The following is a 26,871-nucleotide window of genomic DNA, read 5'->3' as shown; positions in this document are numbered from 1 at the left end:
ATCTCAAACGTAACTAGATTAACTAAGTGCGTTGATACAGATATGTCTCAGCAGTGTTAGCAACAAAATTAGAGCAAATTTTTATCAGACGTTTGTGTGATTATAAAATGAAAATTATGAACTAATAAATTTCTCAAGAAAATTCGTTACAAAATAATGATTTTTATCAACTGGAAGTTAGAAACCGCAGATTAATTCTGAAATCGCTAAAGGAGAAAACAATTATATAGTCAACGTGAAAACATACGACCTTTTTCAAGACCGATTTTATGTTATAAGTTATTTCTACATCAGAAAATGTTTTTAAGTTATACAACTTACATGAACAAGCTACAGAGCTAATTGCTATCACTAAAATGCTTCAGTACTTTCGAATGTAGTTATTAAATTATTTCCAGAAATGTATTAGAAAATCCACAATTTCGAACATTAACTAACAAGGCACGTCAAAAATCTAATTCGAATTTGTAAAATTCATTTGAACAATTCTAAAAATAACCTTCAATTAAGGTTATCAAAATCACTTAAGTCGATAAATCAATCTCGAGACAAACTGTACAAGGAATGCACTGAAAAGCAAGCAACGTAATAGATCACCAACAGTTTATTTTATTTTACAGGACTTCATAATAAATTTAATATAAGCTTAGAAATGCCAAGAACGTGTTATTTTTTGTAGAATCTTTGTCCATAAAAATCAACTTACCTTCCAAATTATTCAATGTCTATTTCAGATGCACAGATAAATGATGAAACTCTTAAGAGTTATACTTCTATTTCGTTAATGGACATAAAAGTTTTGAGAGCATATTTTGTAACTAGAGTTTGAATTATAGTTGAAAGATGATAAACCAAGGTTAGATTGCGTAGTTGTTGTTGTTGTTTGTTATTAAGCACGAAGCTAAACAAAAGGCTATTTGTATTGTGCTATTAGATGGTAGATTACGTAATAACTTGCTTCGATAATATCATTATAATAGGCCCGGTATGGCCAAATGGTTAAGGCATCCGACTCGTAATCTGTGGGTTACAGATTCGAATCCCTGTCACACCAAGCATGCTCGCCCATTTAACCCTGAGGGTGTTATAATGTTAAGGTCAATCCCATTATTCGTTGGCGGTGGATGGTAATGACTATCTCTCCTGCCTCTAGTCTTATACTGCTAAATTAAGAACAGCTAGCGCAGATAGCCTTAATGTAGCTTTGCGCAAAATTCAAAAACAAACAAATATCGTAATAAAATATAGTACTACTATATAGTACAAGGGGACATTAAATGCTCGAAGTATTTTTTCATTTAAAACTTCAAACACATAGTTAATTCTGTCTATACAAAAAATATTAATGCAGTAGAATGTTAGCTACCTCAGAATTCCCAGCTGCTGTTCTTTAGCCGACAGAGCTTCCGTTCAAGCTCAAGTTTTTTCTCAGCTTTAGCTTTTAAAGTGTGTTCTAATAACTCACATGTACTGAGTAGTTCATGTGCATATGTGGTTGCTCGTTTTAATATCATTACTTTAAGGGCTTTGAGATTATCCTTTAATTCCGGCACATTTTCTCTGAGATTCTGAAAGGTGAAACATAAATCATCTTTCCATTTTCTTTCCATATTGTTGTGGTCTTTTCTTATTGGGATTGGATCTTCAGAATCTGAACTTTTCTTAGTCCATAATTTTTTTAACCTGGGCTTCCTCAAACTTCTTTTTTGATTGTCGTATTTTTAATGGTTTAATACATCCTACCACAAAACAAGAATCATTGTCACTGTTTGATAATACAAGCCGTTTAACTGCTATACGAGCAACCAGTTTACCATTCTGTATGGAATAAGATAACAATTCCGAAGCACTACAAACGTGTTTAGCTGGTTCTTTTCGTTGATTTCCCTTGTTTTTGTATTTAGTTGACATATTTTCAGCGGTCACAACATCTATCTTCACGCCTGAAACAGTAAATGAAAGCAAGGTACTTAAATCAAGCAAACAATACGATAGAGAAAAACAAGGAGCAAATACATACATATAGGATTTTTTTATTTGATTGAAAAAAAAACTAAGATTTTGGAATTGTATATATCAAAATCTCACTCTTTGAAACTTAAGAAGGCTCACATAATGTTTCTTCTTTAAATAACACTACTAAATATTGTAGGGTTTACATATATATTTCCTCAATTCATAACGTTTCAATAAATTTTCAAATGTAATCATATGGATTATTATATCTAATGGTGTTTTGAAATGTAAATATAAATACTGTTTGTAGTTACTAAAATCAGAGATTTATTGTTTTTTTAAAGCATGTGATGTTTACACTACGAAATTTTGATATTCGAGGACATATTTACTGATCTTTTCAAACTATAAGAGAAAAACACTGAGAGTGAAACCGTGCAAGACATGGAAGTGCCTTGTTATTATTATTGCTCAATTTCACTTAAATTAATTTTACTTAGCATCAGCTAATTAGTCTTAAGAATTGTAACACCATTCAGTATTAATAAAAAGCTTTCAACATTACATAAATGTGTTATTTTTCATTACTTATAAGTATATATATTCGCTTTCGAATTTATTGTAGGAAGATTTCAATTTGATTTAACTAATAATGAGATAGGAATGAATTATTTTTATGCAGTTTTGAAACCTGGGGAACGAAGTGTTGTAAAAGCAAAATATGTTCTTAATTTACTTGCTCTTTGTTTAAATTACATTGTTTCATTCGATTTATATTACTTTAGCGTTGTGTAATTTGTTTAAAAACAATACAGAAAACAAATTAATTTCTTTGCTTCTTTAACTATAGATGGTGATACCTGTGTCAATGTTGGTCCATATCAATTAAATGTCGAGATAGATGCTTTAATTTTTAAACTTTATAGTTTTTGTAATATGTAATTAGAATATATTATAACGATTACTAATTCTTATTGTTAGAAAGAGTTTTTCGTCAATGAGTTTATATATATATATATATATATATATAGATAGATATGTGACTTTTAATAAAATATCATAATTCGACAAAAGCAATTTTTCTTGCCCAGGCTTCTGTTGTTTAGCACAAGTTAAGCTCAAAGATACACCATGGACTATATGTGCTCTACCCACCACGGGTATCGAAACTCGCATTTAAGCGTTGTAAGTCCGCAGACGTACCGCTGAGCCACTGAGGGGCACCAGGTTTCTCTCGAACAGTGTTGTATATTTACTTGTTTTAATTTTAAGAACATCAAACAAGAAGATTATGGGACATTCATATGCTCACCGTAGTCTATTTAGCCTGTCAATCACGTAAAGAAATCACCGTAGTCTGTTCAGCTTGTCAATCACGTACAAAAATCACCGTTGTCTGTTTAGCCTGTCAATCACGTAAAGAAATCACCGTAGTCTGTTTAGTCTGTCAATCACATAAAAACACCTTTCAAAAATATTGTTAGCAAAATGCTTTTACAAATACAAAATGATTGTTGAGAAATATTGGATTATGTTGCCTACATTTTTCCATCCCATACTTCTCCTTGTCGACTTTGTTTGATGTACATGTACTCATATACTTATATGATAATGAATAAAAGTTAATTATTACAAGATATTAGTTCAAATCTAACGACGACAGATAAAGACGCGTTACAAAATTACTCGGAATTTAAAGAACTTTTTTTAAAGAGTGATGAGATTTATGCTAAAGAAAAAATTCAATTTCTAAAACTCATATTCTTACCTCACTTTCTAAATTGTTATGTTTTAAAGGAGGCAATGATTTAGTGATGGTTAATAATAAATTTTTGCAGAGAAAAAACGAGACTCTTTTGTGTATTAAAGTTTCAGTTGACGACTTTAAGCCTAAACGTCGGATTTTAATTTTTATAGCTTATTGTTGCATTTCCTAATAATAATAATAAGACAAAGTTAAGTTTGAAAAATCATAAATATTAAACTAAATTTTCATGAAGTAATACTGACAATCCATAAAAATTCTGTTTTTATTTTTTAACGTAATAATTTTATCTTGGTCTAAATTCAAAATAATAAAAAAATGGAAAATGTCACCACTGCACTTATGTCTTTAACCTAAATGTCTTTATAATAGTAAGTGGAATTGACATTAGGGAAAATAGATATATCAAGTGAATTCTTTATAAATAAGTGTTTCAAAATTCAAGCATTACGATTACTTTGTGCACTACTTATGATTACGGTAATGTGTTGATATCATTCTGGTGTTATCATTACTACTTACCGGAATCTGACGAAGTATCGCTGTCAAGGTGCTCTAGACCAGGTGTTGCAATAGAACAGTTAAATGATGAGCCAACCTGATGTAACTTCTTGTAGTCCTGATAATAGGTTTGACAATGCTGTTGATAATAACTATGATCGTTACGCAAGGAACTTGATATGCAAGACAAAGTACTCAAAGGATCTACAAATTCGGTAGAATTGTCGTCGGCCAAGGACTCTAAATCTAACGCAGTAGAAAGACTAGTAGGTGGAGAAGATAATACGGGAAGAAAAATTTTATCTATGGCAGCTTCACACTTATCTGAATCTTTCTGCTTACAATTGTCTGTGTAACGACCAGACCACATGCAATCATGCAGTAAGTCCAATTTCAGCCCGTTTTTGGTCTTTGTTTGCCCCACTTCTCCTGGCCAAGTACTGAAATAGCAATCGAGATTAGAAATATTTTGAGACGGTAAAAAGTCACTGTGTAGTAGGTCTGTCACCAGCTGCAAACGTTCACACGAGCTAAACTGTTGATGAAAATCGTCGTACGAAATGAGTCCAAGTGAGCGTGGAGACGTTGGGAGACCAAATTTTCTCCAGATGTTCTCGCTTGGAACAGTCGTGTTGTAGAATTCGCTGTTACTTGATAGATAAGTAAAACCTTCGTCTATAATGTAAGGCATCATATATGCTTCTAGACATCTTTTAAATAACATGTTTCCTGTTCCCATTGCTTTATACTGTTTCCTTCTCAGACGATAACCTACAAAAAGTTGTAACCGTTAAATGTTGTCACACGATCAATAATAAAACATAGCTTAAACTAAATATGTTGAGAAGCAAAATTATAAGGCTAATAAAATAAATATTTAAACAGTTATAATGACAAAATATACATATATCACTAGAAACGCATCAAATGCATAATATCCTGTTAGTTTACCAGAAAAGTAAAATTACTGTTTTCGTCGGAAATTTAAAACCTAGAATAAAATTACTCAATAATTCTGAACAGCAAAATTTAGTTATTATATTAACCCATATATGAAACATTTTAAGATGGTTATCCAACTGAACCGTAATAATACATTATAAGATAATAACGCCACATTTCAATCTAACATTATTATTAGGTCATCAAAATTATCTGCAGGTTTTGTCTTGATAACACAAATCACAAACTTCCTTTTCTGTAATATTAGTATTGGAAGATAGTCCAGAAACGTTCGATCCTGTTTATTCAAAGTATTTTGAAAGATCTTTATATGACAAAAAAAATTTTTAAAGGTTTTCTTATGTATATTTTAGTTGTAAATAACATAAGTTATAAAAAGCAAAATTTACCTATCACAACAAAAACAAAGAAGCTTTTTCTTATTACCTCTACATAAAAATACATAAAAAGAATATACTCAACAAGTAGCCTTGGGGCGGTGACCATTTTATTCACCATCTATACCCTATAAATATTGGTTTCCTCTTTTTGTATATTAGAACAAATAGTATACCTTAACATAAAACCTTAACCTATGTTCAGACGTTTATAATTAGTTATTTTTGAGTGACAGTGGTTTTTAGGTCACTATCCACTTTGAAATTTAAAAGTTCAGCCTAAACCCTTCCCCAAAACAAATCTTAATCTAATAACTATTTCAGTTAAGACCTTTAATGTATTAAATTCTCTTAAAAAAATTATGACAGTTTTATTTCTTTACCAGGGATATTTTTTTTATAAAATGAATTTTTGTCATGAATAATGGAGGTCAAGAACTTGAAAGAGTTTAAGAGGGTGTGTTTAATTTTTGCTTTTTCCTTTTGTCCTTAGGTGTACGGTTAGGTTTTGAAAGAGCAAATGGCTTGTTGTTGTTCAGAGGTTATGTTACTTTAACTTATCTTTCCCAACTAATGAATAAAAGAGTTTGTTTGTTTGTTTTGGAATTTCGCACAAAGCTACTCGAGGGCTATCTGTGCTAGGCGTCCCTAATTTAGCAGTGTAAGACTAGAGGGAAGGCAGCTAGTCATCACCACCCACCGCCAACTCTTGGGCTACTCTTTTACCAACGAATAGTGGGATTGACGGTCACATTATAACGCCCCACGGCTGGGAGGGCGAGCATGTTTAGCGCGACGCGAGCTCGAACCCGCGACCCTCGGATTACGAGTCGCACGCCTTACGCGTTTGGAATAAAAGAGATTCGGAACTATGATCTACTTTAACTTTGGGATCATAATTTAAAATAATAACTTATGAATTCAAACAAGTCATATATCCAATTTGATCTCAATCCCTGTGAAACCTGAAAAACATGTGTTAAAAAAATAACAACACAGACTGTTATCTTTTTACTATCATTATTTTTATGTTACATACAATGAGCCAGGACAAGGAATGGACACATCAAATTTTCTAAACAAAATAGAAAAATACATTTAATATTTTCAAGATGTAAAGAACAACTGAAGTATGTTACTAAACTCACTATTAGAAATACAGAAGAAATAATGTCTTCTTATAGTATTTAAGAACAACCTCATCTTACTTTGTTTGATCGGTAATTATTTGATCCTCTCATAAGCATAACCAATAAGTGAGTGCTGACGTTATTCTGGTGAGTTTTAAATTAAAGCTACACATGGGCTATTTTTGGTAAGTCCATGCGGAAAATCAACCCCAGGATTTTATCACTACACTGTAGCTGACCCATCATGAGACTGATATAAGGAATAATTAGTTTGTAAACGTATTGTTTAGAAAGTAACGCTTGAACAAATTACTCTACTTAGTTGAAGTTGAAAGTGATATGAATAAAACTTAAGTTAGTTTATGAAAACTTTGTAAGTTGTTTTAAAAGCACTGACTTTTGACTTTTTTAGAAATATTCTTTGTTCATAAGTAAAATTATTTTACTTTCCTTTATGGTAAGTAACTGTAATCCTTTATAATATTTAACTATCACATTTTTGTTTCTAAAATATAAGACTCATACAAAAATAATCAAATTGTAAGTTATAACTGTTATTTACGCTTTATGTGTAACTTTTCATAGTTTGAGAGAACGTTTTTATCATAATCATAAGTAAAACATAAGAGCAACTTCTCCCTTTCAGACACTCTAAGCATATTTTAACCGTTAAACCTAAATTACATACAAGGTTATTTAGGCCTAAGTAAATCACTTCTACAAACCGAGTCCAAACTTGAATATATGAGTATAGACATGTACAATAAAATGTTTTCACAAAAACACCAAATAATGGCATATGCACTTCAGCATGATAACTTCATTGATTAAAAACATTTTTTTGATCTACCAATTGCATTTTATAACAGTTGTCATTATTATAATTTATATATGCATGACAATGAGACTAAAGCCAGTATTAACAATTTTTTAGTAATGCGTCAAGCGTATGCACTACCTTTTACAATAAACAGAATAGCGAACCAAGTACCTTTTTTTTTTGTTTAGTAGGCGGTTCAAAGCAAAATTCTGAACGGATGATTTGGTGCCTACGCAGTTACTTTGCTCAAGGTTAAGGCTCGCCCGGTCCTTTAACCCAGACTCAGGAACTACAAGGCCACCTATTTACATCCCCATGGTAACAATGCGGCTCCAAACTATCTGAGGGTTGATTCTGTACATTTAAATGACCTGTTTAGTTAAGAACTTAATACAATTTTTAAACGCTTCACATATTATTAAAACATTAAATAAAGACGAAAAAATCACAATAGTAAGACTTTTTTCTTTAAAGATAAGACAATCTTTTATTCTTTTCGAGCAACAAAATCAAACTTTAGAAATTAAGGATTGTTTGTTATTTTTATCAAAGTTTTCTAAAAAAGAAAGAAAAGAATCGTCATTTTGCTAATTGTACATATACTAAAATAACTAAAATATTTCATAAAACAGGTTTATAACATACAACGACTTTCTAATTGTACTGCAACAAATCCCTAAAACAGACGTTAAAATTATAAACTCTAATTCTTTGCTTATTTGTCAAACTTTAGAAATTAAGGATTGTTTGTTATTTTTATCAAAGTTTTCTAAGTCTTTAAATTAGACTTATAGTCAAAAATATTAAAATTTCTACTCTAGAAAGTAATATTTTTTGTTACTGCATCTTCTATAATATCATACGTTAGGAAGCTTCAATGAGAAAGTTATCATAAAAAGGTTCTAAGAATGTATGACGAAAACGATTCCGACATTCAACTATAAAACGGTCTATTTTTATTGCATTCTTTTTCAGAGTGAAAAGTTTTTAAGTGTGGCGACAGGTGTATGGTGAATACATTGAAGAAAATTAGTTCTTAACGGTGTGTTCCTACGCTTTTGTTTTCTAAGTCTGATGTTCTTGACAAAACCCTGAAACCAATACCATTTTTGTTCTACAAGCTCCATACTCTAGTTCTTATAACTTCCAAATATATTACTGTATTCTTATCTTGCGTGATTATCTTTAAAATAAAAAAAATAATAATTAAAGAAACTAGATGATGACGCAGCCGTATACAAGTTTCTCTTGTCAGTGAATGTTTGGTTTGGCGGGAATTTGTGGGAAACAAAGAACGCTTGTTTCAACCAATCAATTTGCTGCTACCAAAAGCAGTTTAAAACCATGTGTAAATGTGGTAAGTGCATCAAATACAACATGAGTCTACGTAAGTAACTTATAACCAGTGAGGTATCTTATCTTATTTTCAAAACATGACAATGATTCTTTCCTGATAACAGTGTTTGCATACAAAGGCAGAATTGCAATGATTCATAACGAATTTTCCAAATATTAACGATTGTGATATTCGTAGATACGTATATCATACCGTGGAACTCTAAATACACTTGCATTGGTGTTAACATTAATCAGGCTTCGTCAGTATTGGATTTAGCTCACATGGTGTTGATTATATGCTTTTTATGTTAAGTAATCTTTACTTTTTACTCACAAGTTCTATTGGACTCAACAGTATTGTGATGAATATTTGAAGTATGGTGTTATAATTGGTGGTGGCAAAACTGATTTGCCACTATGTGTTACTTGTTACTTAACATTTGCAAATGAAAGCATGAAACCATCAAAACTGAAATGCTACTTGGATACCTGACATCAAGAATACTCGAGTAAGCTAATTTTTTTTTCAAAAATAAGAACAATGAAATAGTTTTACCATTGAAATGATTTCACATACGTTTCCCACGAAATCTTCAAATGAAGACTTGGTTATGACCTCATGAAATTTCAAAACTAATAGCCGAGACAGATTATCCGCATACTACTTGTAAAACGTTAATATTTCCTGCAGTAAAAATAATTACATATCATATTTATAAATATCAAGAAAACCAGTTGAATTTAATGCCCCTATCTAATAATACAATGAAGTGTAGAAATTTGGATATGGCAAAAATACTGAAAAACTTTTACATGTCAAGTTCATTGTATTCAGTTTTTCATTACAAGTAAATGAGAGCACAAATATAGCAGATAATGCCAATTTAATGTGCTTTGTAAGATATGATTATAAGGACACAATTCATAAGATTTATTGTTTTGTAAACCACTTCAAACAAAAACAACGACTGACGAAATTTTGAATTATACAATTTTACAATTTAGAATGGTATTCATTGGGGAAAAAAAATGTGTTGGATCGAATTGCAATGGTGCTCTCTTAATGTCAAGTTCCCAAGCAGGAGTTTTCCATGGGATCCGAGCAGAGGCACCAGACTGTGAATGGGTCCATTGTAGCATTCACAGAGAGGTGTTAGCTGTGAAGAAAATGCCCTTACTTTTGAATTCAACTGTACAAAATGTGTTAAATTCATAAACTACATAAAATCTAGTTCGTTGAATTTCATAATATTTGCCGCTTTGTGCAAAGCGTTAGAAAGTTCGAAAATGTAAAGTTCGGTGGTTATGAAACATAAATGCCTTACAAAGACTCATCGAAATAAAGAATGAAATTATCTTGTTTATGGAGCAACGTTCTCCATAGCAAAGGATGCAATATTTGAATTTAGAGACGGGTTTTATAATTTGCATTGGTTAATTAAGGTAGCTTATTTGTGTGACACTTTTGACTTCTTAAGTACGTTAATTCTAAATTTACAAGGTGCTAACATAAATATTATTAATGCCCAAGAGAAGATAGAACCAGCTACAAAAAATAACTTGTGAATATATCAAGTTGAGAAGAGAATTCACAAGCCTTTCCCTACTTTAACAGAATTAATAAAACCAAGATGGAGAAGGTAACATTCCAGATGAGATCTTCTTATCATTCAAAAAGCATCTTTTGGGGTTAAAATCCTGCTTTAAGGAATATTTTCCTCCAATTGACAGTAATAAAATGTGGATCAGGAATAATTTTGCTGTTGACACCGAAAATGAGGAAGGATTATAATTCAGTGAATCAGAATTTTTTCTATTATTGAACTGTCCTGTGACACTGCACTGGAATACCTTTTAAGTCAGGTCTCGTTAATTAATTTTTAGCTGAGCTGTCGTACTGAGTATCTAAATCTATCAGAAAAAGAAGTGAGATTTCTAATGCCCTTTGTCACGACTTTTAAATACGAATCAGGCTTCTCAACGTTGGATTTCTTTTAAAACAATTATAGAGATTTGAGGATCAAACTGACTTCTTTTCCTCCTGATATGAAGTCACTGTGTGATGAAAAACAACATCATCCTTCTCAATAGGCAAGTTATTTCTTAAACGAGCAATAATAAATATACCATAAATGCAAAGATTAAATAACAATGAAGTATAATTTCTTTTATTTCTTTTTACACAGTAGTACTTTAAAACACCTGTATGTTTTATAGTCGATGACGTATTGATAGAACTATTGCTTCCAGCTTGATGTTAAGACTTAGCCAAGTCTTAGTGGGTTATCTAATTAGGTATTTGAGAAAGTCGGGCCCCATAAAAAATTACAAAACTAAACCGCGTCCTGGTTGGAAAAGTTTGGGAAGCGCTGTTTTGCAGAATTCAGTCTGGTAGCTGAAGAAACCCATTATTACATCACGAAACCACTACATGCGCGTTAAAATTTTCATTAACATGCTCTGTATAGATATTTTAATATATCATTAAGACGTGCATATGGAGTCTCACTGTTAAACACGAGTTCGAACAGTTACAACAGCGGACTTGGCATTATGGTTAGGTACGTATTGAATTTCAAGCATAGCTACATGAAGACTATCTGTGCTAGCCGTCCCTAATTTAGTAGTGGGAAGGCAACTAATCATTACCACCAACCGCCAACTCTTGTGCTACTTTTACCAATGAATAATGAGATTGACCATTACATTATAACACCTCTACGGCTGAAATAGTAGGGGGGATTCGAACAAGAAACTATCAGATTACGAATCGAAAGCCTTAACCACCTGACCATAACTGGCCACTGGACATTATGAGAAATTTCCATTTTTTTCGCTTTTCGATAGAAAATTTCCTTTCTGTAATATTACTATAAAATCTACCTAAAATTCATTACAAATTGAGTAGCGTGACATGTTAAAATGTTTTTTATAATAGTGTAATTGTATATGCAAAACATTTTTCTGTGAACAATTTTACCAGAAAAAGTGCTCCCTGGTGACTGAATGGTAAACTTAATGTCTTATAACGCTACAAATCAAATTGCGCTAAACAACAAATAAAATATGCAGTACAAAAAAGTTACGGTCCACATTTTGTTTCTCTTGACATTAAACTTGGGTCGAAAACTTCATGTAACATCATGAAATATTAACTATGACACAAATATTTAAATTGCTAATTTAGCCCTCGGCAATATTTTATAATATACAACCATCAACGGAACGTATGACTAAAGTTAAAAATTAACCAGCAATAACAAATAACTTTATAACCTCTATTATTCTTCTAAAGCCACAACGATGCACAATAGATAGAGCACTAAAATATTCCTCTCCCCAGTGGCTCATCAGTATGTCTGCCGACTTACAACGCTAAAATCCGGGTTTCGATACTCATGGTGGGCAGAGCATAGATAGTCCATTGTGTAGCTTTGTGCTTAATTCAAAACAACAACACTTATATGTGGACAAACGACACCTTTTTTTCGTAGTTACAAAACTAGAAAAATGTAGCTACATTATGACATCTGTTGCCTAATAATTTTGAAATTCGTTCAATTTGACATTTCTTATGATTTTAGTCCCTAGTAAGTCAGCGATAAGTTTAGAGACAACGATAAAGTCAAGGGTTATATTCTCTGTGGTTGATAGAGCACAGATAACAACCTACTGTGTTGCTTTTCATTTAAAAACTTATTATATTATATTGTCATCTACGAAATATTAGTACCCAAAATAGATATTGTAGTATTTTGTATGAACTAATCTATACTTATATGGCTTCTTTCATTACTGTTTAGGCCGACATGACCAGGTTTTTAGGGCGTTCGACTTGTAATTTGAGGGTCGCAGGTTCGAATCCCTGTCACACAAAGCAATTTTGCACTTTCAGCCATGGGGGCGTCATAATGCTACGATCAGTCCAATTATTCATTGGTAAAAGAGTAGCCCAAGAGTTGACGATGGGTGGTGATGACTAACTGCCTTTCTCTAGTGTTACTTTGTAAATTAGAGACTGCTAGCGCAGATAGTGCTAGTGTAGGTTTGCACGAAAATTCAAAAAACAAACAAACATCACTGTTTAAGAGTTAAAGTTGTTTAATAACAATTAACTTACGAAATGCGAAATGATGAGTAGGTAATCAAGTATTTTTCTGTAAACTTCCCAAGAAAGAAAGAACCAAGCATCAAAAACGAAAAGTGAACCATTTACAAACAATTAGTTGGTTCCTGTCATATAAACCAGTATTTTGCTTCGAAAGAAAAGTTGTTTCTTCTTTGAAAACTCTCTTTGTTAACCTAAGAAGGTCGAAACGTTATTCAGTACTTTATTTTAATTAAAGGTTTAATACTCATACCAGCCGTTTTGAAAATACCTTTATATCCAACCTATTTTTATCGTTTTATTCAAACGAATAAAGAACTGAAAGGAAATCATTATCACTTTTTTCGCGGTTATATTTGATACAAATATTACCAATTGTGTACCACATTTAAATTTTGAAAAAATCTCAAAACTCAATTTAACTTTATTTTTCTCTAGGGACGATATTTTGGATTTATAATAAGAAACTCTTAAGTTATCATTTTATTTAGGAAATTTTGGATATGAATATTGTTACATAAATCAAATACTAAATATAGTTTTTCGTTATACACGCTGAATTTTAGTGTGTATATAAGAATTGTTGATTTACTACTATATAATTTATGGTATCAAAAGCTTTCTCACTGTAGATACTCCTATAGTAAACAATATGGTTTTACTGAATAAAATATTTGTGAAAACAGTAAACTATAAGCATAAATTTCTACAGAAAAATACAAGACTTAGTCTGGTTTATTTTGAATTTCGGCCAAGGCTACACGAGAGCTATCTGCGCTAGCCGTCCCTAATTTAGTAGTGTAAGACTAGAGGGAAGGTCGCTAGTAATTACTACCCACCACCAATTCTTGAGCTACTCTTTTACCAACGAATAGTGGGATTGACCTTCACTTTATAACGTCCCCACGGCTGAAAGGGAAAGCATGTTTGCTGTAATAGTGATTCAAACCCACGACCCTCGGATTACAAGTCGAGAGCCTTAACCACCTAGCCATGCAGGGCCACAAGTCTTAGTAAAATACGGCAGAGGTTTCAATGTTTGTCTATTTTGAAAGCTAAGAACTGTGGTTCACATTCGACAATATATTATTCATCATTCTGTATAATCAGCTAAATTTACTTTCATTATAACTTTACATTAACTTTACTTTGCAATAATTTCGATGTGAGCGCTCTTTATTTATTTATTTTAACTAAGGTTTTTATTCTCGCTTTTATGAGTTTTTGTCAACTCATAAAACCTGTCATAAACTGAATACTCGTAATCGTTTCGTACTCTTTATTTCATTGTTCACTTTATGCGTAGCTTTACTAAATAAAGTTATGTTTACGTTAGTTTGTTTTTTTCACAACATAATACTTTTCACATTTACCAGGATTTAAGACGTGATACCTGCAAGGAAGTTTAGATTAAATGGCATATATTAAAATGATAGAATAAGAAAAATTCAAGCGATGGGTATGAAAACAAACGCAAATGTTTTACGAGTTGAGACAAGTATAAGTATTATTCCATTAATCTGATATCTTACATTTCCTAACTATGTTCTTAGCCTGTAGTAGCAACACGTGAGTGCAACCAGGACGACACACTTCACGAACAGTAGATTATGTATACAATTCCTTATATTTAACAAGTGTTCTTGCGCTCCCATGACTTCTGAAGGTGTAATAAAGGGTAAGTATATAAATTACCGAGTATTTGCTTCGTGAAACATTAATTAAATAAACACAATTACTGTTTTTTCATTTCCTACATGCTGAAGTATTCCAATTTGAACTAATAAAAAAGTCTATGTTGCACTAGCATGATTTTAAAACAAAGATCGTAAATGAATAAGTTGCCATTGATTTTGTTTCCTGGAGGGAGAAGATGCAACTGACCTTGTTGCTCAGGGCATCCAACAAAGTTCACCACTCTGTTTGACTGCTTTATCATTGTAAATCTAACAAACTTTACTTTCATGCCATTTAAAATGTCGTGAACGGTCTTTGCTACCTCCAAATAGCTCTATCTTTTTAGAAGACCAAGATGGAGTAATCGTATTTCACGTTAATGTCCGTTGCAAGATAATTAAAAGTTAATCTCACAAGTCTAATATCCTTTGATAGATTGTTTAGGCAGAGTATTTATGTTGAAACTTTATAGAATGGACGGCAATTACCTGTTGCGTCCATTCTAGAAAGTTTCATCAAGTCCAATATTATTAAACTAATGGAAGCGTAATCTGGTTCTCGTTCCTAGCGCCGTTTCTATTAAGTCATTTTGAGATTATTTCCTTTTCAAACTGCTTTTAAGATATGAGCTTTCTTCAAAACTGAAGCTACAGTGGATGAAACAAAAACTGGGTCTGTAGCTTAATTTATCTCTCAATAAAAGTGAAATTTATAGTGTTGTTTGTCTTGCAATGTTCTGTATTAGACTGGATGAAGGATAACTGAAAACATCATGAATATGACTGGCTTTCATTAGAATACACTTACATTGTAGAGTTAAACTAATGCGAAGAAAGTCAGCTGCTCTTGAAAGAAACCTACAGTATCTGAAGAGTATAATTAATCCATAAATAACGTTTTTATGCAAATAAAACAAGATATTTTAATGAAAAGTAAACAATTTTCCCATTTACTTGACTAACCACATTAGTCATGTAAACGTTGCATAAATAACGTTTTTATGCAAATAAAACAAGATATTTTAATGAAAAGTAAACAATTTTCCCATTTACTTGACTAACCACATGACAAATACAGTGCGCAATATTTTCCAATTATAATGGCCAATTATTTTACGTGTTAAATTATGTTAATTGTTGAATGGTTTGGAAATTCCTGTTTTACACAACTGATTAAATTCATAAGGTTGAATATCAAATAGCACCATATTCAATTCATTTTAACGGAAAAAAATAAAACAATAAATGACATACATAAATAACCATGTTTCATTTTACTAAATTTTTCATAATTTACACACACTATTTATCATTAAACGAATCAACTTAAAACATATCCTTTGTACCATTTGTTTCCTTTTATGCGTCTTTTTTCCGTTCGCTAAGGTAGGTCGCAATTACTTTTTCAGCGACATAAAAATGATTAAGTTCTCTACATTTAGTTTTATTAAGAGATTCGTCTTATCTATATGTTAAACAGTAACGTGTGGACTTTATATTTTATATACATTTACTTTCAAATCCTAAGATAGTCAATTGAAGATACAGACACCATGTTTTGGTGGCAACTTTGAAAAATAAAAGAAAGAAAGAAATCCACTATACCTGTATAAAATATTATACAAGTTTAAAGTGCAATTTATTGCTTCGAGTAAAACAATGATATTCCAAACATCTTTCGGTGTATTTTCATAGTAAGACTTCTTTAGCTCAGGACAATTCCATTTCCACCTTTTTTTCACAATTCACACGATAGAATAGGTTCAACGTATTTATGACATCCAGGAGACACTGTATATTTAGTGGTTGCAACTATTCATTATGACTATCATTGGTTAAAGTGTGATTAATCATATCTTAACATGTTAATCACTGAACGATTTGGAAAATTGAAACAAACAAAGTTTCTTACCCTCTCTTAATTGGATTCTAACATTTTCGTGGATGCTTTTCTTTTCTGATCACTCTAGCTTTAACAGTAATTCCCAGCATCATCAATAACGTTTGTTTGTTAGGCAAACAGAACTCCTTATAACATTACCTTTGCAACTTAGACTTTAGGGTAAATATTTTCCTAACGTGCATTGACTAGGTTAGCAGTTAAAACAGGTTTTCCATATATAACTTACTTTGGGAAAGGCAACGGACTTCATCAAAATCTTTAGGTAAGCGGGAGAAAAGAACTAATTCATTTCTTCTTTTTTCTTTTTTTTTTTTAACAAAAGTTGAGCCGATAAACACAAAATTCAGACTGTTCGTAAAATTCAATATTACATTATTATTGAAAGGTAATTCTAGTGTTTTTTTTTCTTTCACTGAATATTGTTTGTTTGAATTTAAGCACAAAACTACACAATGGGCTATCTTTGGTCTGCCCACCATGGGAACCGAAACCAAATTTATAGCGTTGTAAGTTCGAATACATACCGTTATGCCACTGGAGGCACTGAGTATTGTGATGACCAAAACAGTGAATAGTCTATGCACGAATTGACTCCCGAATTTTTGAGTTAATAAACGAAACTAGCTTTTCAGATTCTCAAACATGCAAAGTTTCTGTACAGCTTGCAGTAGTATACGAACATACGTTATTCAATTATACAATTAGTAACTCGAAAAAATAAATTTTTGATATTATGAAGTTTCTAATGTAGTTACGATTTTCTAGTTAACTTTACTTTGTTTTTTTGTTGTTAGACACAAAGCTAAACAATCTTTCAATTTGTAATATTTCCACTACAGTAATGGTATCGAAAACCGGTTTTTTTTGTTATAATTCTTTAGATACACAGCTGAATCGCTGAGTTTCTTTGTTTGTTTTGGAATTTCTCACAAAGCTACTCGAGGGCTATCTGTCTAGCCGTCCCTAATTTAGCAGTGTAAGACTAGAGGGAAGGCAGCTAGTAATCACCACCCACCGCCAACTCTTAGGCTACTCTTTTACCAACGAATAGTGGGATTGATTGTAACTTTATAACGCCCCCACGGCTGAAAGGGCGAGCATGTTTGGCGCGACGAGGATGCGAACCCGCGACCCTCAGATTACGAGTCGCACGCCGTAACACGCTTGGTCATGCCGGGCCGAGTCGCTGAGAGCTGATTTATTTCGTATTCGTATCTCTTGCAGTTTTAATATTTCGATGATTTTTTTTTGGATTGCTAATATTAAAAGTTGTCTAACACAATCACAATCTGTTTAATATTTAGTTGCAGCAATGCTTTTCATTGTGTAAGACAATCACAATCTGTTTAATATTTAGTTGCAGCAATACTTTTCTCTCCCGTTAAACACAAATGTATTAAAAGAATAAATTCGTTATATCAGTCTATACTGTTTTATAGCGTAGGTTTCAAAATTTTTATTCCATTGTCAGTTACCCCATCAAAGTAGAATATCATTTCAAAAGAAGTTTCAAAGTGATACATACCTTGAGTAGGTTTTTTTCTGTTGGCGTTTAATGATGTCAAACTAGATGAAACGCGTAATCTTTAAATTCACAGTCTCGAATACGACAACTGGAACAGTTATATTATAGTATACTGAGGCTAGATATATTTTTGGAAGGACACATATTTCTTCTTTAAGTAGTTAAAGTTCTAGTATTACGGTAGTCACTGTTCTTTAACAACTTTGTCACAAAGGTAAAGACAGTTGAACAACTTTTTCACGCCCTGCATGAGCTCGTTGGAAATATATCCATCCAATAACAAAACGACATACATTAAAATCGAGAAGCACTTTACAGTTCGTGGAATTCGTTTGTTTGTTTTGTTTTGGAATTGCGCACAAAGCTACTCGAGGGCTATCTGTAGTAGCCGTCCCTATTTAGCAGTGTAAGACTAGAGGGAAGGCAGCTAGTCATCACCACCCACCGCCAACTCTTGGGCTACTCTTTTACCAACGAATAGTGGGATTGACCGTCACATTATAACGCCCTCACGGCTGGGAGGGCGAGCATGTTGGCGCGACGCGGGCGCGAACCTGCGACCCTCGGATTACGAGTCGCACGCCTTACGCGCTAGGCCATGCCGGGCCCTTCGTGGAATTCGAGTCACCATTCATCACTAGACAGTAATAGGTTCCTGCTACTATGATTACCATGTTTACATCAGTTTCCTTCTTTTATAACCACAAAGGTAAAATCTCCAGTGGGCGTTACAATAACTTTTGTGTGCATGTTATATAATAAGTTATTTCAGATATGACCGCTTCAGCAAATTCCTTTCATCTGACCTTAGTGTAATATTGGGGGCGTTTGGTGATTGGATATAATGTACCCGATGACAGGGTAAGTGGTTTAGATAAATGAAACGATGAAAAGGGGGTATTGAAACCAAAAAAAAAAAAAAACTGTCAAACTTTAGTGTTTGTGGATAAGGAAGAGATAGTGTTTTTGAGAGAAACAAAAACAAATTGAAACCTATAATATAGTGTACACGTTTGTAAATCACAGATTTGATATTAGTTAAAAAATACTCTACATGTTAAAAATAAGTGTTATTCACGTTTCTAAAGAATTGTAAAATATTTATAGATAATAGAGTTAAAAATATAAAGCAAATTTAAGAATATAATATTAAAATTAACATTATCCCCCTTCAAACTTGTTTGGTCACGAAAAAGGAAGTGAGCAAACATCGTTATTTTTACACACACACACACATTACACATTTATCTTCTTATATACATACAACTTATGGCATATAAATATAAAATATTATATATATATGTGTGTGTGTATGTGTTTGTGGAAAGAGAAAGGAAGTAATAGAAAATCACGTAGTGACATGATTCGACACGGTCATAATCGTTTTAAATTCTGATATGTTGTATCGGTATCTCACAAATAATTAGTGATACAAAATTTGTTTGATTTGGGTTTACATTTCATGGTGCTACTTTAAATGTTACAATGCTTCCAAGTGGCACAGTAATAAGTCTTATGTTTAAGACTAAAATTCAAGCTCTGACACTCCTGGTAGGCAGTGTACAGATAACCAGCCCATTGTGCAATTTTATGCTTAACTAAAAACGATTAAAATTGTATGATTTATACATTTATATATCTTTTTGCTCAAAAGCCTTTGCCAGTAACAGAGAAGTTGACAAAGTAACTATAAAATATGGAATATATGCATAATTATCAGTTCCTTTTTCAAATTTAGAGATGATGTGGTAATTACAGTTCCATTGCTTAAATAATGTGACTTAACAGTACAAAAATATAGGATGTATTATTTTTGTTAGTGGTAAATAATTATTATTTTATTTATTCGCATTTAAACTATCCACACGAATAGCTAGTGGTCTTCCGAAGAAATGAGGTAAAAGTAGAAGTTAAAAAGGTTTTTAATGGTAAATATTTTAAAAAGTAAGAATATTGAATCGACATGTATTACAATTGGTTTGCAGAATTGGCATTATAACCAACAGTAAAGTGGAAACAAAATGGCGTTTGACTTTAATACCCAAGGACGTCAGAGCTCAGTGAACGAACCACAGTTATTCCTATAAGGTTTCGAATTATTTGGCTAAGTGACTAAACCTTTTTCTTTTAAGAAAAAAATACACTACACGGTTTCTTTCATTTCGTATGTCACACAAATTTATATGTTTAATATAGCCATGTAACAATGAACCATGTATCCTTGTCTACACATCGTACGCATATCTTTTCATTATCATGTGCTATTTTTAAATCCATGATACATTACATTCTTTTAGCAAATAAAAAAGGAGAGGGAGTTACGCCACATCTGGAAAGATATAGAAGTGTTTTGGACTACTATAATTTTTCCGAGATAAACTTCTGCTGGCTTGAAACATATTAGTTGTAGAACGAATTTCACTTGACAGTTAAGTCGAATTCAAAATCTGGTGGACCCATTTTCCTTTACTTTCATGTAATTGTTGTATAGTACGTACTTAGTTTATTTTAACTCGTAAAATGAAATTCCTATTTAGTGTTTAGGGTAGCTATAACAGTTTTGCTCTTAAAAGCTATCCTTATCAAACAGTTATCGATTTAATGCAATTGCAATATATGAAAGTAAAAGTGCATAAAATGTTGACGTTCCTGACAGTTTCAAGTGTCCACTCTAATAATACAGAGAATTTGTCCTTACAAATTTTACAAGTTTACTCCTGTGAATGATTAATAAGCATTCACTGCTTACAAAACAAATATGTTAACTCTACTAATTTTCTATTTAAAAGATTTTTGTTATCATATCAGATATTAAGTAAAATATTATATAAGATTGATACTGTTAGAAACATGGATTTCAAACTTTACACTATAAGGAATAAATATACTCTACGACATTCAGGTTTGTCGGTCACAAGTTACACACTTTCTAAAACGATTTCTAACCGTTTAACATTCTTAGAAATTATTCCAAAATGTTTTACATATCTTTAAAATATAACTTATAAGCTTGAAACTCTTAGAAATGTATTGCACAACCCTGATATTCTTGAATTTATATAAGTTTGACATTTTTATATATATAATAAATAAACTAAATATACCGAAAACTGTTTAATCTCAAGTCTAAGTTCAAGGAAGGTCCAGGTAAATCTACACTTTGTATCTCATAACGGCTGGTATGGGTATTAACTCTTTTATTGATAAGGAGAGAACAACGTTTCGACCATCCTAGGTCATCTTCAGGTTGAAACGTTGTTCTTTGCTTATCAATAAAACTGTTAATACTCATACCAGCTGTTCTGAAATACATTTTTATTTCAAATGGGTTTCTCGTCATCAAGAATGACATTCTACACTTTGATCAACGTTTTGTAGAAATCCACTCAGTGAAGAACTTAATAATGGCCGAAGACACTTTTCTTCACTGCATCTATCTAGCATATACGTTTAAAGCAAAAAATATTAAAACTGAATCTTAAACTTAGATCGTGATTCGAAATTTAAATGTAAAATTGCTCTAATATTTCCGTTCCTTATGCTGTATTATAAGGCTGTTTGCATGTAATTATTATTACTTTTTACCTAAAGCCTGATTTAGTTACATTTACAAAAACAAGTTAAAAAACACCTGATTTGTAAGTTGACATTAGTGTTTGAACTAGTATTTTAAAAGAAGTAGAACTCTCTTTTATGATCCATGCTGAAGTATCAGTGTGGATCACAGCGTGATTGAAATGAAAGAATATGATCAATAACCTCTTGAATTCTCAAGAGGTGGAACGCCGTTCCGGACAGTTAAGCCCTTATTTAATCCCTTGCTGACCTTTTTTCATACTTAGGTTTAATGTTTTAAAAGTTATGATTCTAAAAGTAACCTATAAGGGTCCATCTCTTCTGTTTTGCTTAAAGAAGACATTAACACATTTAAAAATAAACGTGAAAGAAGCAATCATGTTAACTAATGTTTTAAATCATATTAGCATTAACGTCGATTTCCTGATCTGCTAGTAGATTTGTTTACCACCACTAGACTTCATGTGCTGCTTTATATGTTGTTTTAAAACGATGCAAAGTTGACCCCATTTAATCTTCCCCCCATCAAAAGCAAAATATATCGATAAACAACACTGGCACGTTAAAGTTTATCAATAAGTCCTCAGAAACATTCACAATTTTCCCTACCAATTTTAAGGCTACATACACTAAAATTGTTTAATAGTTTGATATTAAGATTTTTTTTGTTTTATTTCTCAAAACAATATTATCTATACCGATGAATAGAATTGGCAGATTGTTTTTTAATTATTTTTAAAACGGTTAAAAACATCCTGCAGGACACACTGGTTGCTACTAACAGGAGTTATAGTCAGAAAATTTTGCTTTCTGTAGTTCAAACTGTGGCAAACCAAACTGTCGCTTACTTTCTGTGGATGTGCTTTACTGCACCCTTTCTTTACATATTATGTTTCAAGCCAGTCTACTGAGTAATGCAAAAAATATAAAATCTTCAATTTCGATTAAATCTATTTCTATTTTTCAATTCGCATCGAAAGTACAGAAACTTATTCACTTAAAGGAAAGACGTACATAACTTTCGTCGATTTTTTATCAAAATTATTAAACTGATAGATCTTCATAACCTAAAACTGCTTATCAAAGTTGTTTAAATATAAGCCAAGTATGCAAAATTATTTAACAAAAACAGCTCAATTTTGATCAAAATTTTGTGCATGCTTGCACAAAAATGTACAATGAGCTGTTGACTTGAAATTTAATACAGCTTCACATAAGAATAAATATGAACCGTTTTTAGTTCTTTTGTCATTCGGGTTTAATGTGGTTGATTTAGAGAAGCAAAACAATAGATGAAAGCAGAATAAATGGCTAAGCCAAGTAATCTAGATTAGCGGTTTCTAAGCCATGTTTTCAAAATAATCATGCGAATGGACAGTTACTGTTTATTATTGACTTTAAAGCACATATTTATTAAATATTACAAAATTATCCTAATTAAAGAGCATCTAGTGTAACGAGATATTAATTTTATCAATTAGTATAAATAATACATTTCTAACGAGGCAAGGGAGAGGATGATGACAATGTATCTCAGAACGGCTGGTATCGGTATTAATACTTTTAATGATAAGCAGAGAACAACGTTTCAACCTTCTTAGGTCATCTTCAGTGTTAATACCCATACCAGCAATTCTGAGATATATTTTTATTTCAAGTGAGTTTCTCGTCATCAAGATGATGGCAAGAAACTGTTAATCTAGGTTCCATGGCGTTAGTATAGAGATGGTTATTAACAATGTTTTTGAGAGGTAAACTATAACCATATATTATAAACAAACCTGCTTTGTTCTCTAAAGTATAGGTGGGTTAATACAGAGTGACATTTTTTACTTGCTATGATTTATTAGTATGTATTAGCCTCCCGCTAGTACAGCGGTAAGTCTAAAAATTTACAACACTAAAATCAGGGGTTCGACTCCCCTCCATAGGCTCAGCAGATAGTCCGATGTGGCTTTGCTATAAAAAAACACAACAACACAGTAAAACGTTATGATATCTAATCAAAAACACCATAGACGGGAAAAAATGATGCGTCTAAAAAGGATTCAGTGAGCGTCTTAAAGGAATGAAATCAAAATAGGTGGTCAAACTTGTATCTACACTGATAGCATTGATAAAAATTTTACAATAAATATTCATTTATTAGTTAGTTAGGCCATGTATTTTGATTTATCCACCATCATGTTCCAAGTTGAACAAGAAAACGCTGCGTGGCTGAATAATAGGTGCTGTAAACATTTTATCAATGCTATAACTGTACATACCAGTTTGACAACACCTAAACGTATTTTGATGAATATACAGTTAAGAATAGTTCTGACAATTCTATAAAACTTTTAGATTCACGTTTTATTAAGTTCTTTAAAGGAAACAAATCAGTTAGTAGAAGGCTTGATTTTCCAAAATGATAGGATAGTATAAAGACTAAAACAAAATAAGTATGTTCAAACTATTAATGTTTACCACTAAAATTCTTATTTAAATTTTAATCACAGTACTTATGATTTTGCTAATGCTTAGAGCATTACCTAGTATAGATAATCAAAAATGTTATCATGAAACAGTGGTTAATTGTCCTGAGAATTTTAAACACATAAATTATCAAAGCTGTGTGGTTGTTATCTTAGTTGAGTTTAAGGTCAAGAAACAATTGATTTCATTTGTTTCGTATCTAAACAAACAATATCTTCGTGAAACGTTTACAGTTGAAGAGGAAATAACTGAAATTCGCCATTTTTAAACTCTAGGTCTACTAATATTTCATCGCTTTTTATGTTTGTGACATGAGATAATTTTTTAATATGATTGAGTGCTCATGTTAATAGAGTGTGTTCACAACAACTGTAAAAAAAAAGTTAACTCCAGAAATACTGATCTCTAAACAACTACTTTATCTGGAAACATGAATGTGTACTGAGTATAGAAACTCATTCGTAGTGAAATGTAGTGAAAAGTCATTAAATAATTTTTTTTTCTTTATTTGTTGTTATGCAAATAGCTACACGTTGGGCTATCTGTTACCTATACTCATTCTGTCTACGGGAATCCTCACCTGAATATTAACATTAAAAACACTCAGAGTAGCCGCTGAGCTACTTACTGGTGGTTATTTTTCATACGTTATAAACATAATTTCGACAACTAATTACTCTTCAGAATTGAATATGTATTAATTATTCAATGTATTTAACTTAAGTATTTAAAATTACAAACACTAAAAGGATTATCATGACTTGAACTAAAAGTTAAGGTACATTGCTGGCTAAAATCTTAAGGCCAATGAACATAAAGAAAAAAATATGCATTTTGCGTTGTTAGACTCAACCACTAATTTGAGTAGAGGTTCGAAAGATGAAAATAAGAAAAGGGAAAATAAAAATAAAAAAACTTTTTAGAAGTTAATAGGGAAAATGTGAACACTATGAAATTAGCCTAAATACTAGCTGGTCAAAAGTTTAAGACCATACCAAAACGAAGCGTTAATCGGTAAACACGTAAAAAATTTAGTCATTTGTGTTCAAGCATTAGCGTTGTAAACATCTCCCACTGACATCTCCTGTGTTACATTGGATAAAAACATCCAAAGGCTAAAAAGTTGACAGAGTTTGAACGTGGCAGAATTGTCGAGCTGCAAAAGCAAGGTATCTCTCAACGCCCTTCCAGCCGTGGGGGCGTTATAATATGACGGTCAATCCCACTATTCGTTGGTGAAAGTGTAGCCCAAGCGTTGGCGGTGGGTGATGATGACTAGCTGCCTTCCCTCTAGCCTTACACTGCTAAATTAGGGATGGCTAGCGCAGATAGCCCTTGTGTAGCTTTGCGCGAAATTCATAAACAAACAAATCATCCGTACATGAAAAATTGTTAAATTAGTAAACTAAGGATATGCTTTAACAATGTTTACTCAGTAAACATCAACGCTACAAACTAAGTTACAAACTGAACAACTAAGATAAACAACACTAAATGAGCACCCCAGTAACACGAATAATACAAATTCCACCATGCAGTTGTCTTTTAGGTTTCTTTAGTCTACAAGAAATCTACTAAAGACAAAGATGAAACTAGTATACATCAACGAATAATGCAATAGTAAAAAGAATAGCAAGATTCTGTTCGCTCTTTTAAAAGCTGACTAGTAATGCAAGCTAGCACATTCCATCTGCTCCATGCAGACACCTTTGGATACCTATGCCGTTTCATTTTTTGGGATTTGATGTCAAGAACTAGAAAACTGCATTGGACAATTACAATCCCCTTAAAACGTGCCTTCATCAGGTAACAAATGAAGGCTTTATTAATTTAACGTGATGACATTGGGCCTGTTTAACGTTTAAAAGTATTGTAGAATTAATATTATGTAGTATACTCTGGAGCGTTGCCTGTTCAATTTGAATAATTATCTACTATTTTAAGGAAAATATTTGAAGCTACTTCAGAAAATTGCTGTAGGTATGAAGTGCAGACTTAAACCTCAAATTTGAAAGTGTACGTTGATGCACACTGAGATGGAGTTCCTTTTATAGAAATAAATTTGTCTTTAAAGTGTGTCATGCTATATAAATTGCTTTATCAACCAGAAGGCATTATTATAGTACACTTTACGCATAAGACGAGTAACATTCATGAAAACAATGGCTGGTTATCATTGCAGTATGTGAATATTGTTAATGTCCTATACTTGGTCTTTCCATGGTGAGACAAATTTCACTGTTGGTACATTGACGAAACATTGATACACTGATGTACGTGTGATACAAACATGGCTAAATATTCAAGGACAAACTCAAGGTCTCTGATTTCACCAGGGTGTTGCAATCGAAGTAAAAGTAAATGGTAAGTGGCTACCTCTAGATATGGCTGACAAACATAGCACTAATGTTTTCAAAACCAGTAAGAAAATATTGAACATGTCATGCTACGTTGATGCTACGACTCACATAACCCAGAACAAGTGAGTTGTTGCTAGTTTTAATGTCTCCAGAATATAAAGTATTTGAGTGTTACAAGAGAGAAAAACTTGAGACACTAAAAGACCTTTGCTAGGTTATGGGTATTAAAATAAATTAAACATGGACTTTAACCAATCTTTTACCAACCTTCATTGGGTTGTTTCACTGAGCAGGATCTAAAGACAGTCAAATGCATGCATATAATTATTTTAAGTCTGAAATACATTGACTGGGAGAGCATCTTTCATCCCTAAGAGTTGCCTACTGAAATATCAAAC

At 32.1% G+C, this 26,871-nt stretch overlaps 1 protein-coding gene across 2 annotated transcripts; it reads right to left on the bottom strand.

Moving 5' to 3' along the window:
* Positions 1-338: 338 nt before the first annotated feature.
* On the bottom strand, positions 339-4,988 carry LOC143228229 (uncharacterized). 2 transcript variants are annotated; one of them, XR_013015276.1, is made up of 3 exons: positions 4,244-4,988; positions 3,269-3,400; positions 1,809-1,943 (listed from the first exon to the last, which is right to left on the bottom strand). XR_013015276.1 is itself a non-coding variant. In XM_076459523.1 (2 exons), exons 1-2 carry the CDS (start codon positions 4,959-4,961, stop codon positions 1,663-1,665), a joined length of 999 nt encoding a protein of 332 aa, XP_076315638.1. In that variant the 5' UTR covers positions 4,962-4,988; the 3' UTR covers positions 339-1,662. The 2 variants fall into 2 exon arrangements, 1 of the variants encoding a protein (XP_076315638.1); XM_076459523.1 differs by lacking the exon at positions 3,269-3,400 and having other exon boundaries at positions 339-1,943.
* Positions 4,989-26,871: the final 21,883 nt, after the last annotated feature.

This window comes from Tachypleus tridentatus, chromosome 10, assembly GCF_004210375.1.
Source record: "Tachypleus tridentatus isolate NWPU-2018 chromosome 10, ASM421037v1, whole genome shotgun sequence".
NCBI lineage: Eukaryota > Metazoa > Arthropoda > Merostomata > Xiphosura > Limulidae > Tachypleus > Tachypleus tridentatus.
The sequence above is the reverse complement of the archived record's forward strand: the minus strand, read 5'-3'. Positions and strand labels throughout refer to the sequence as shown.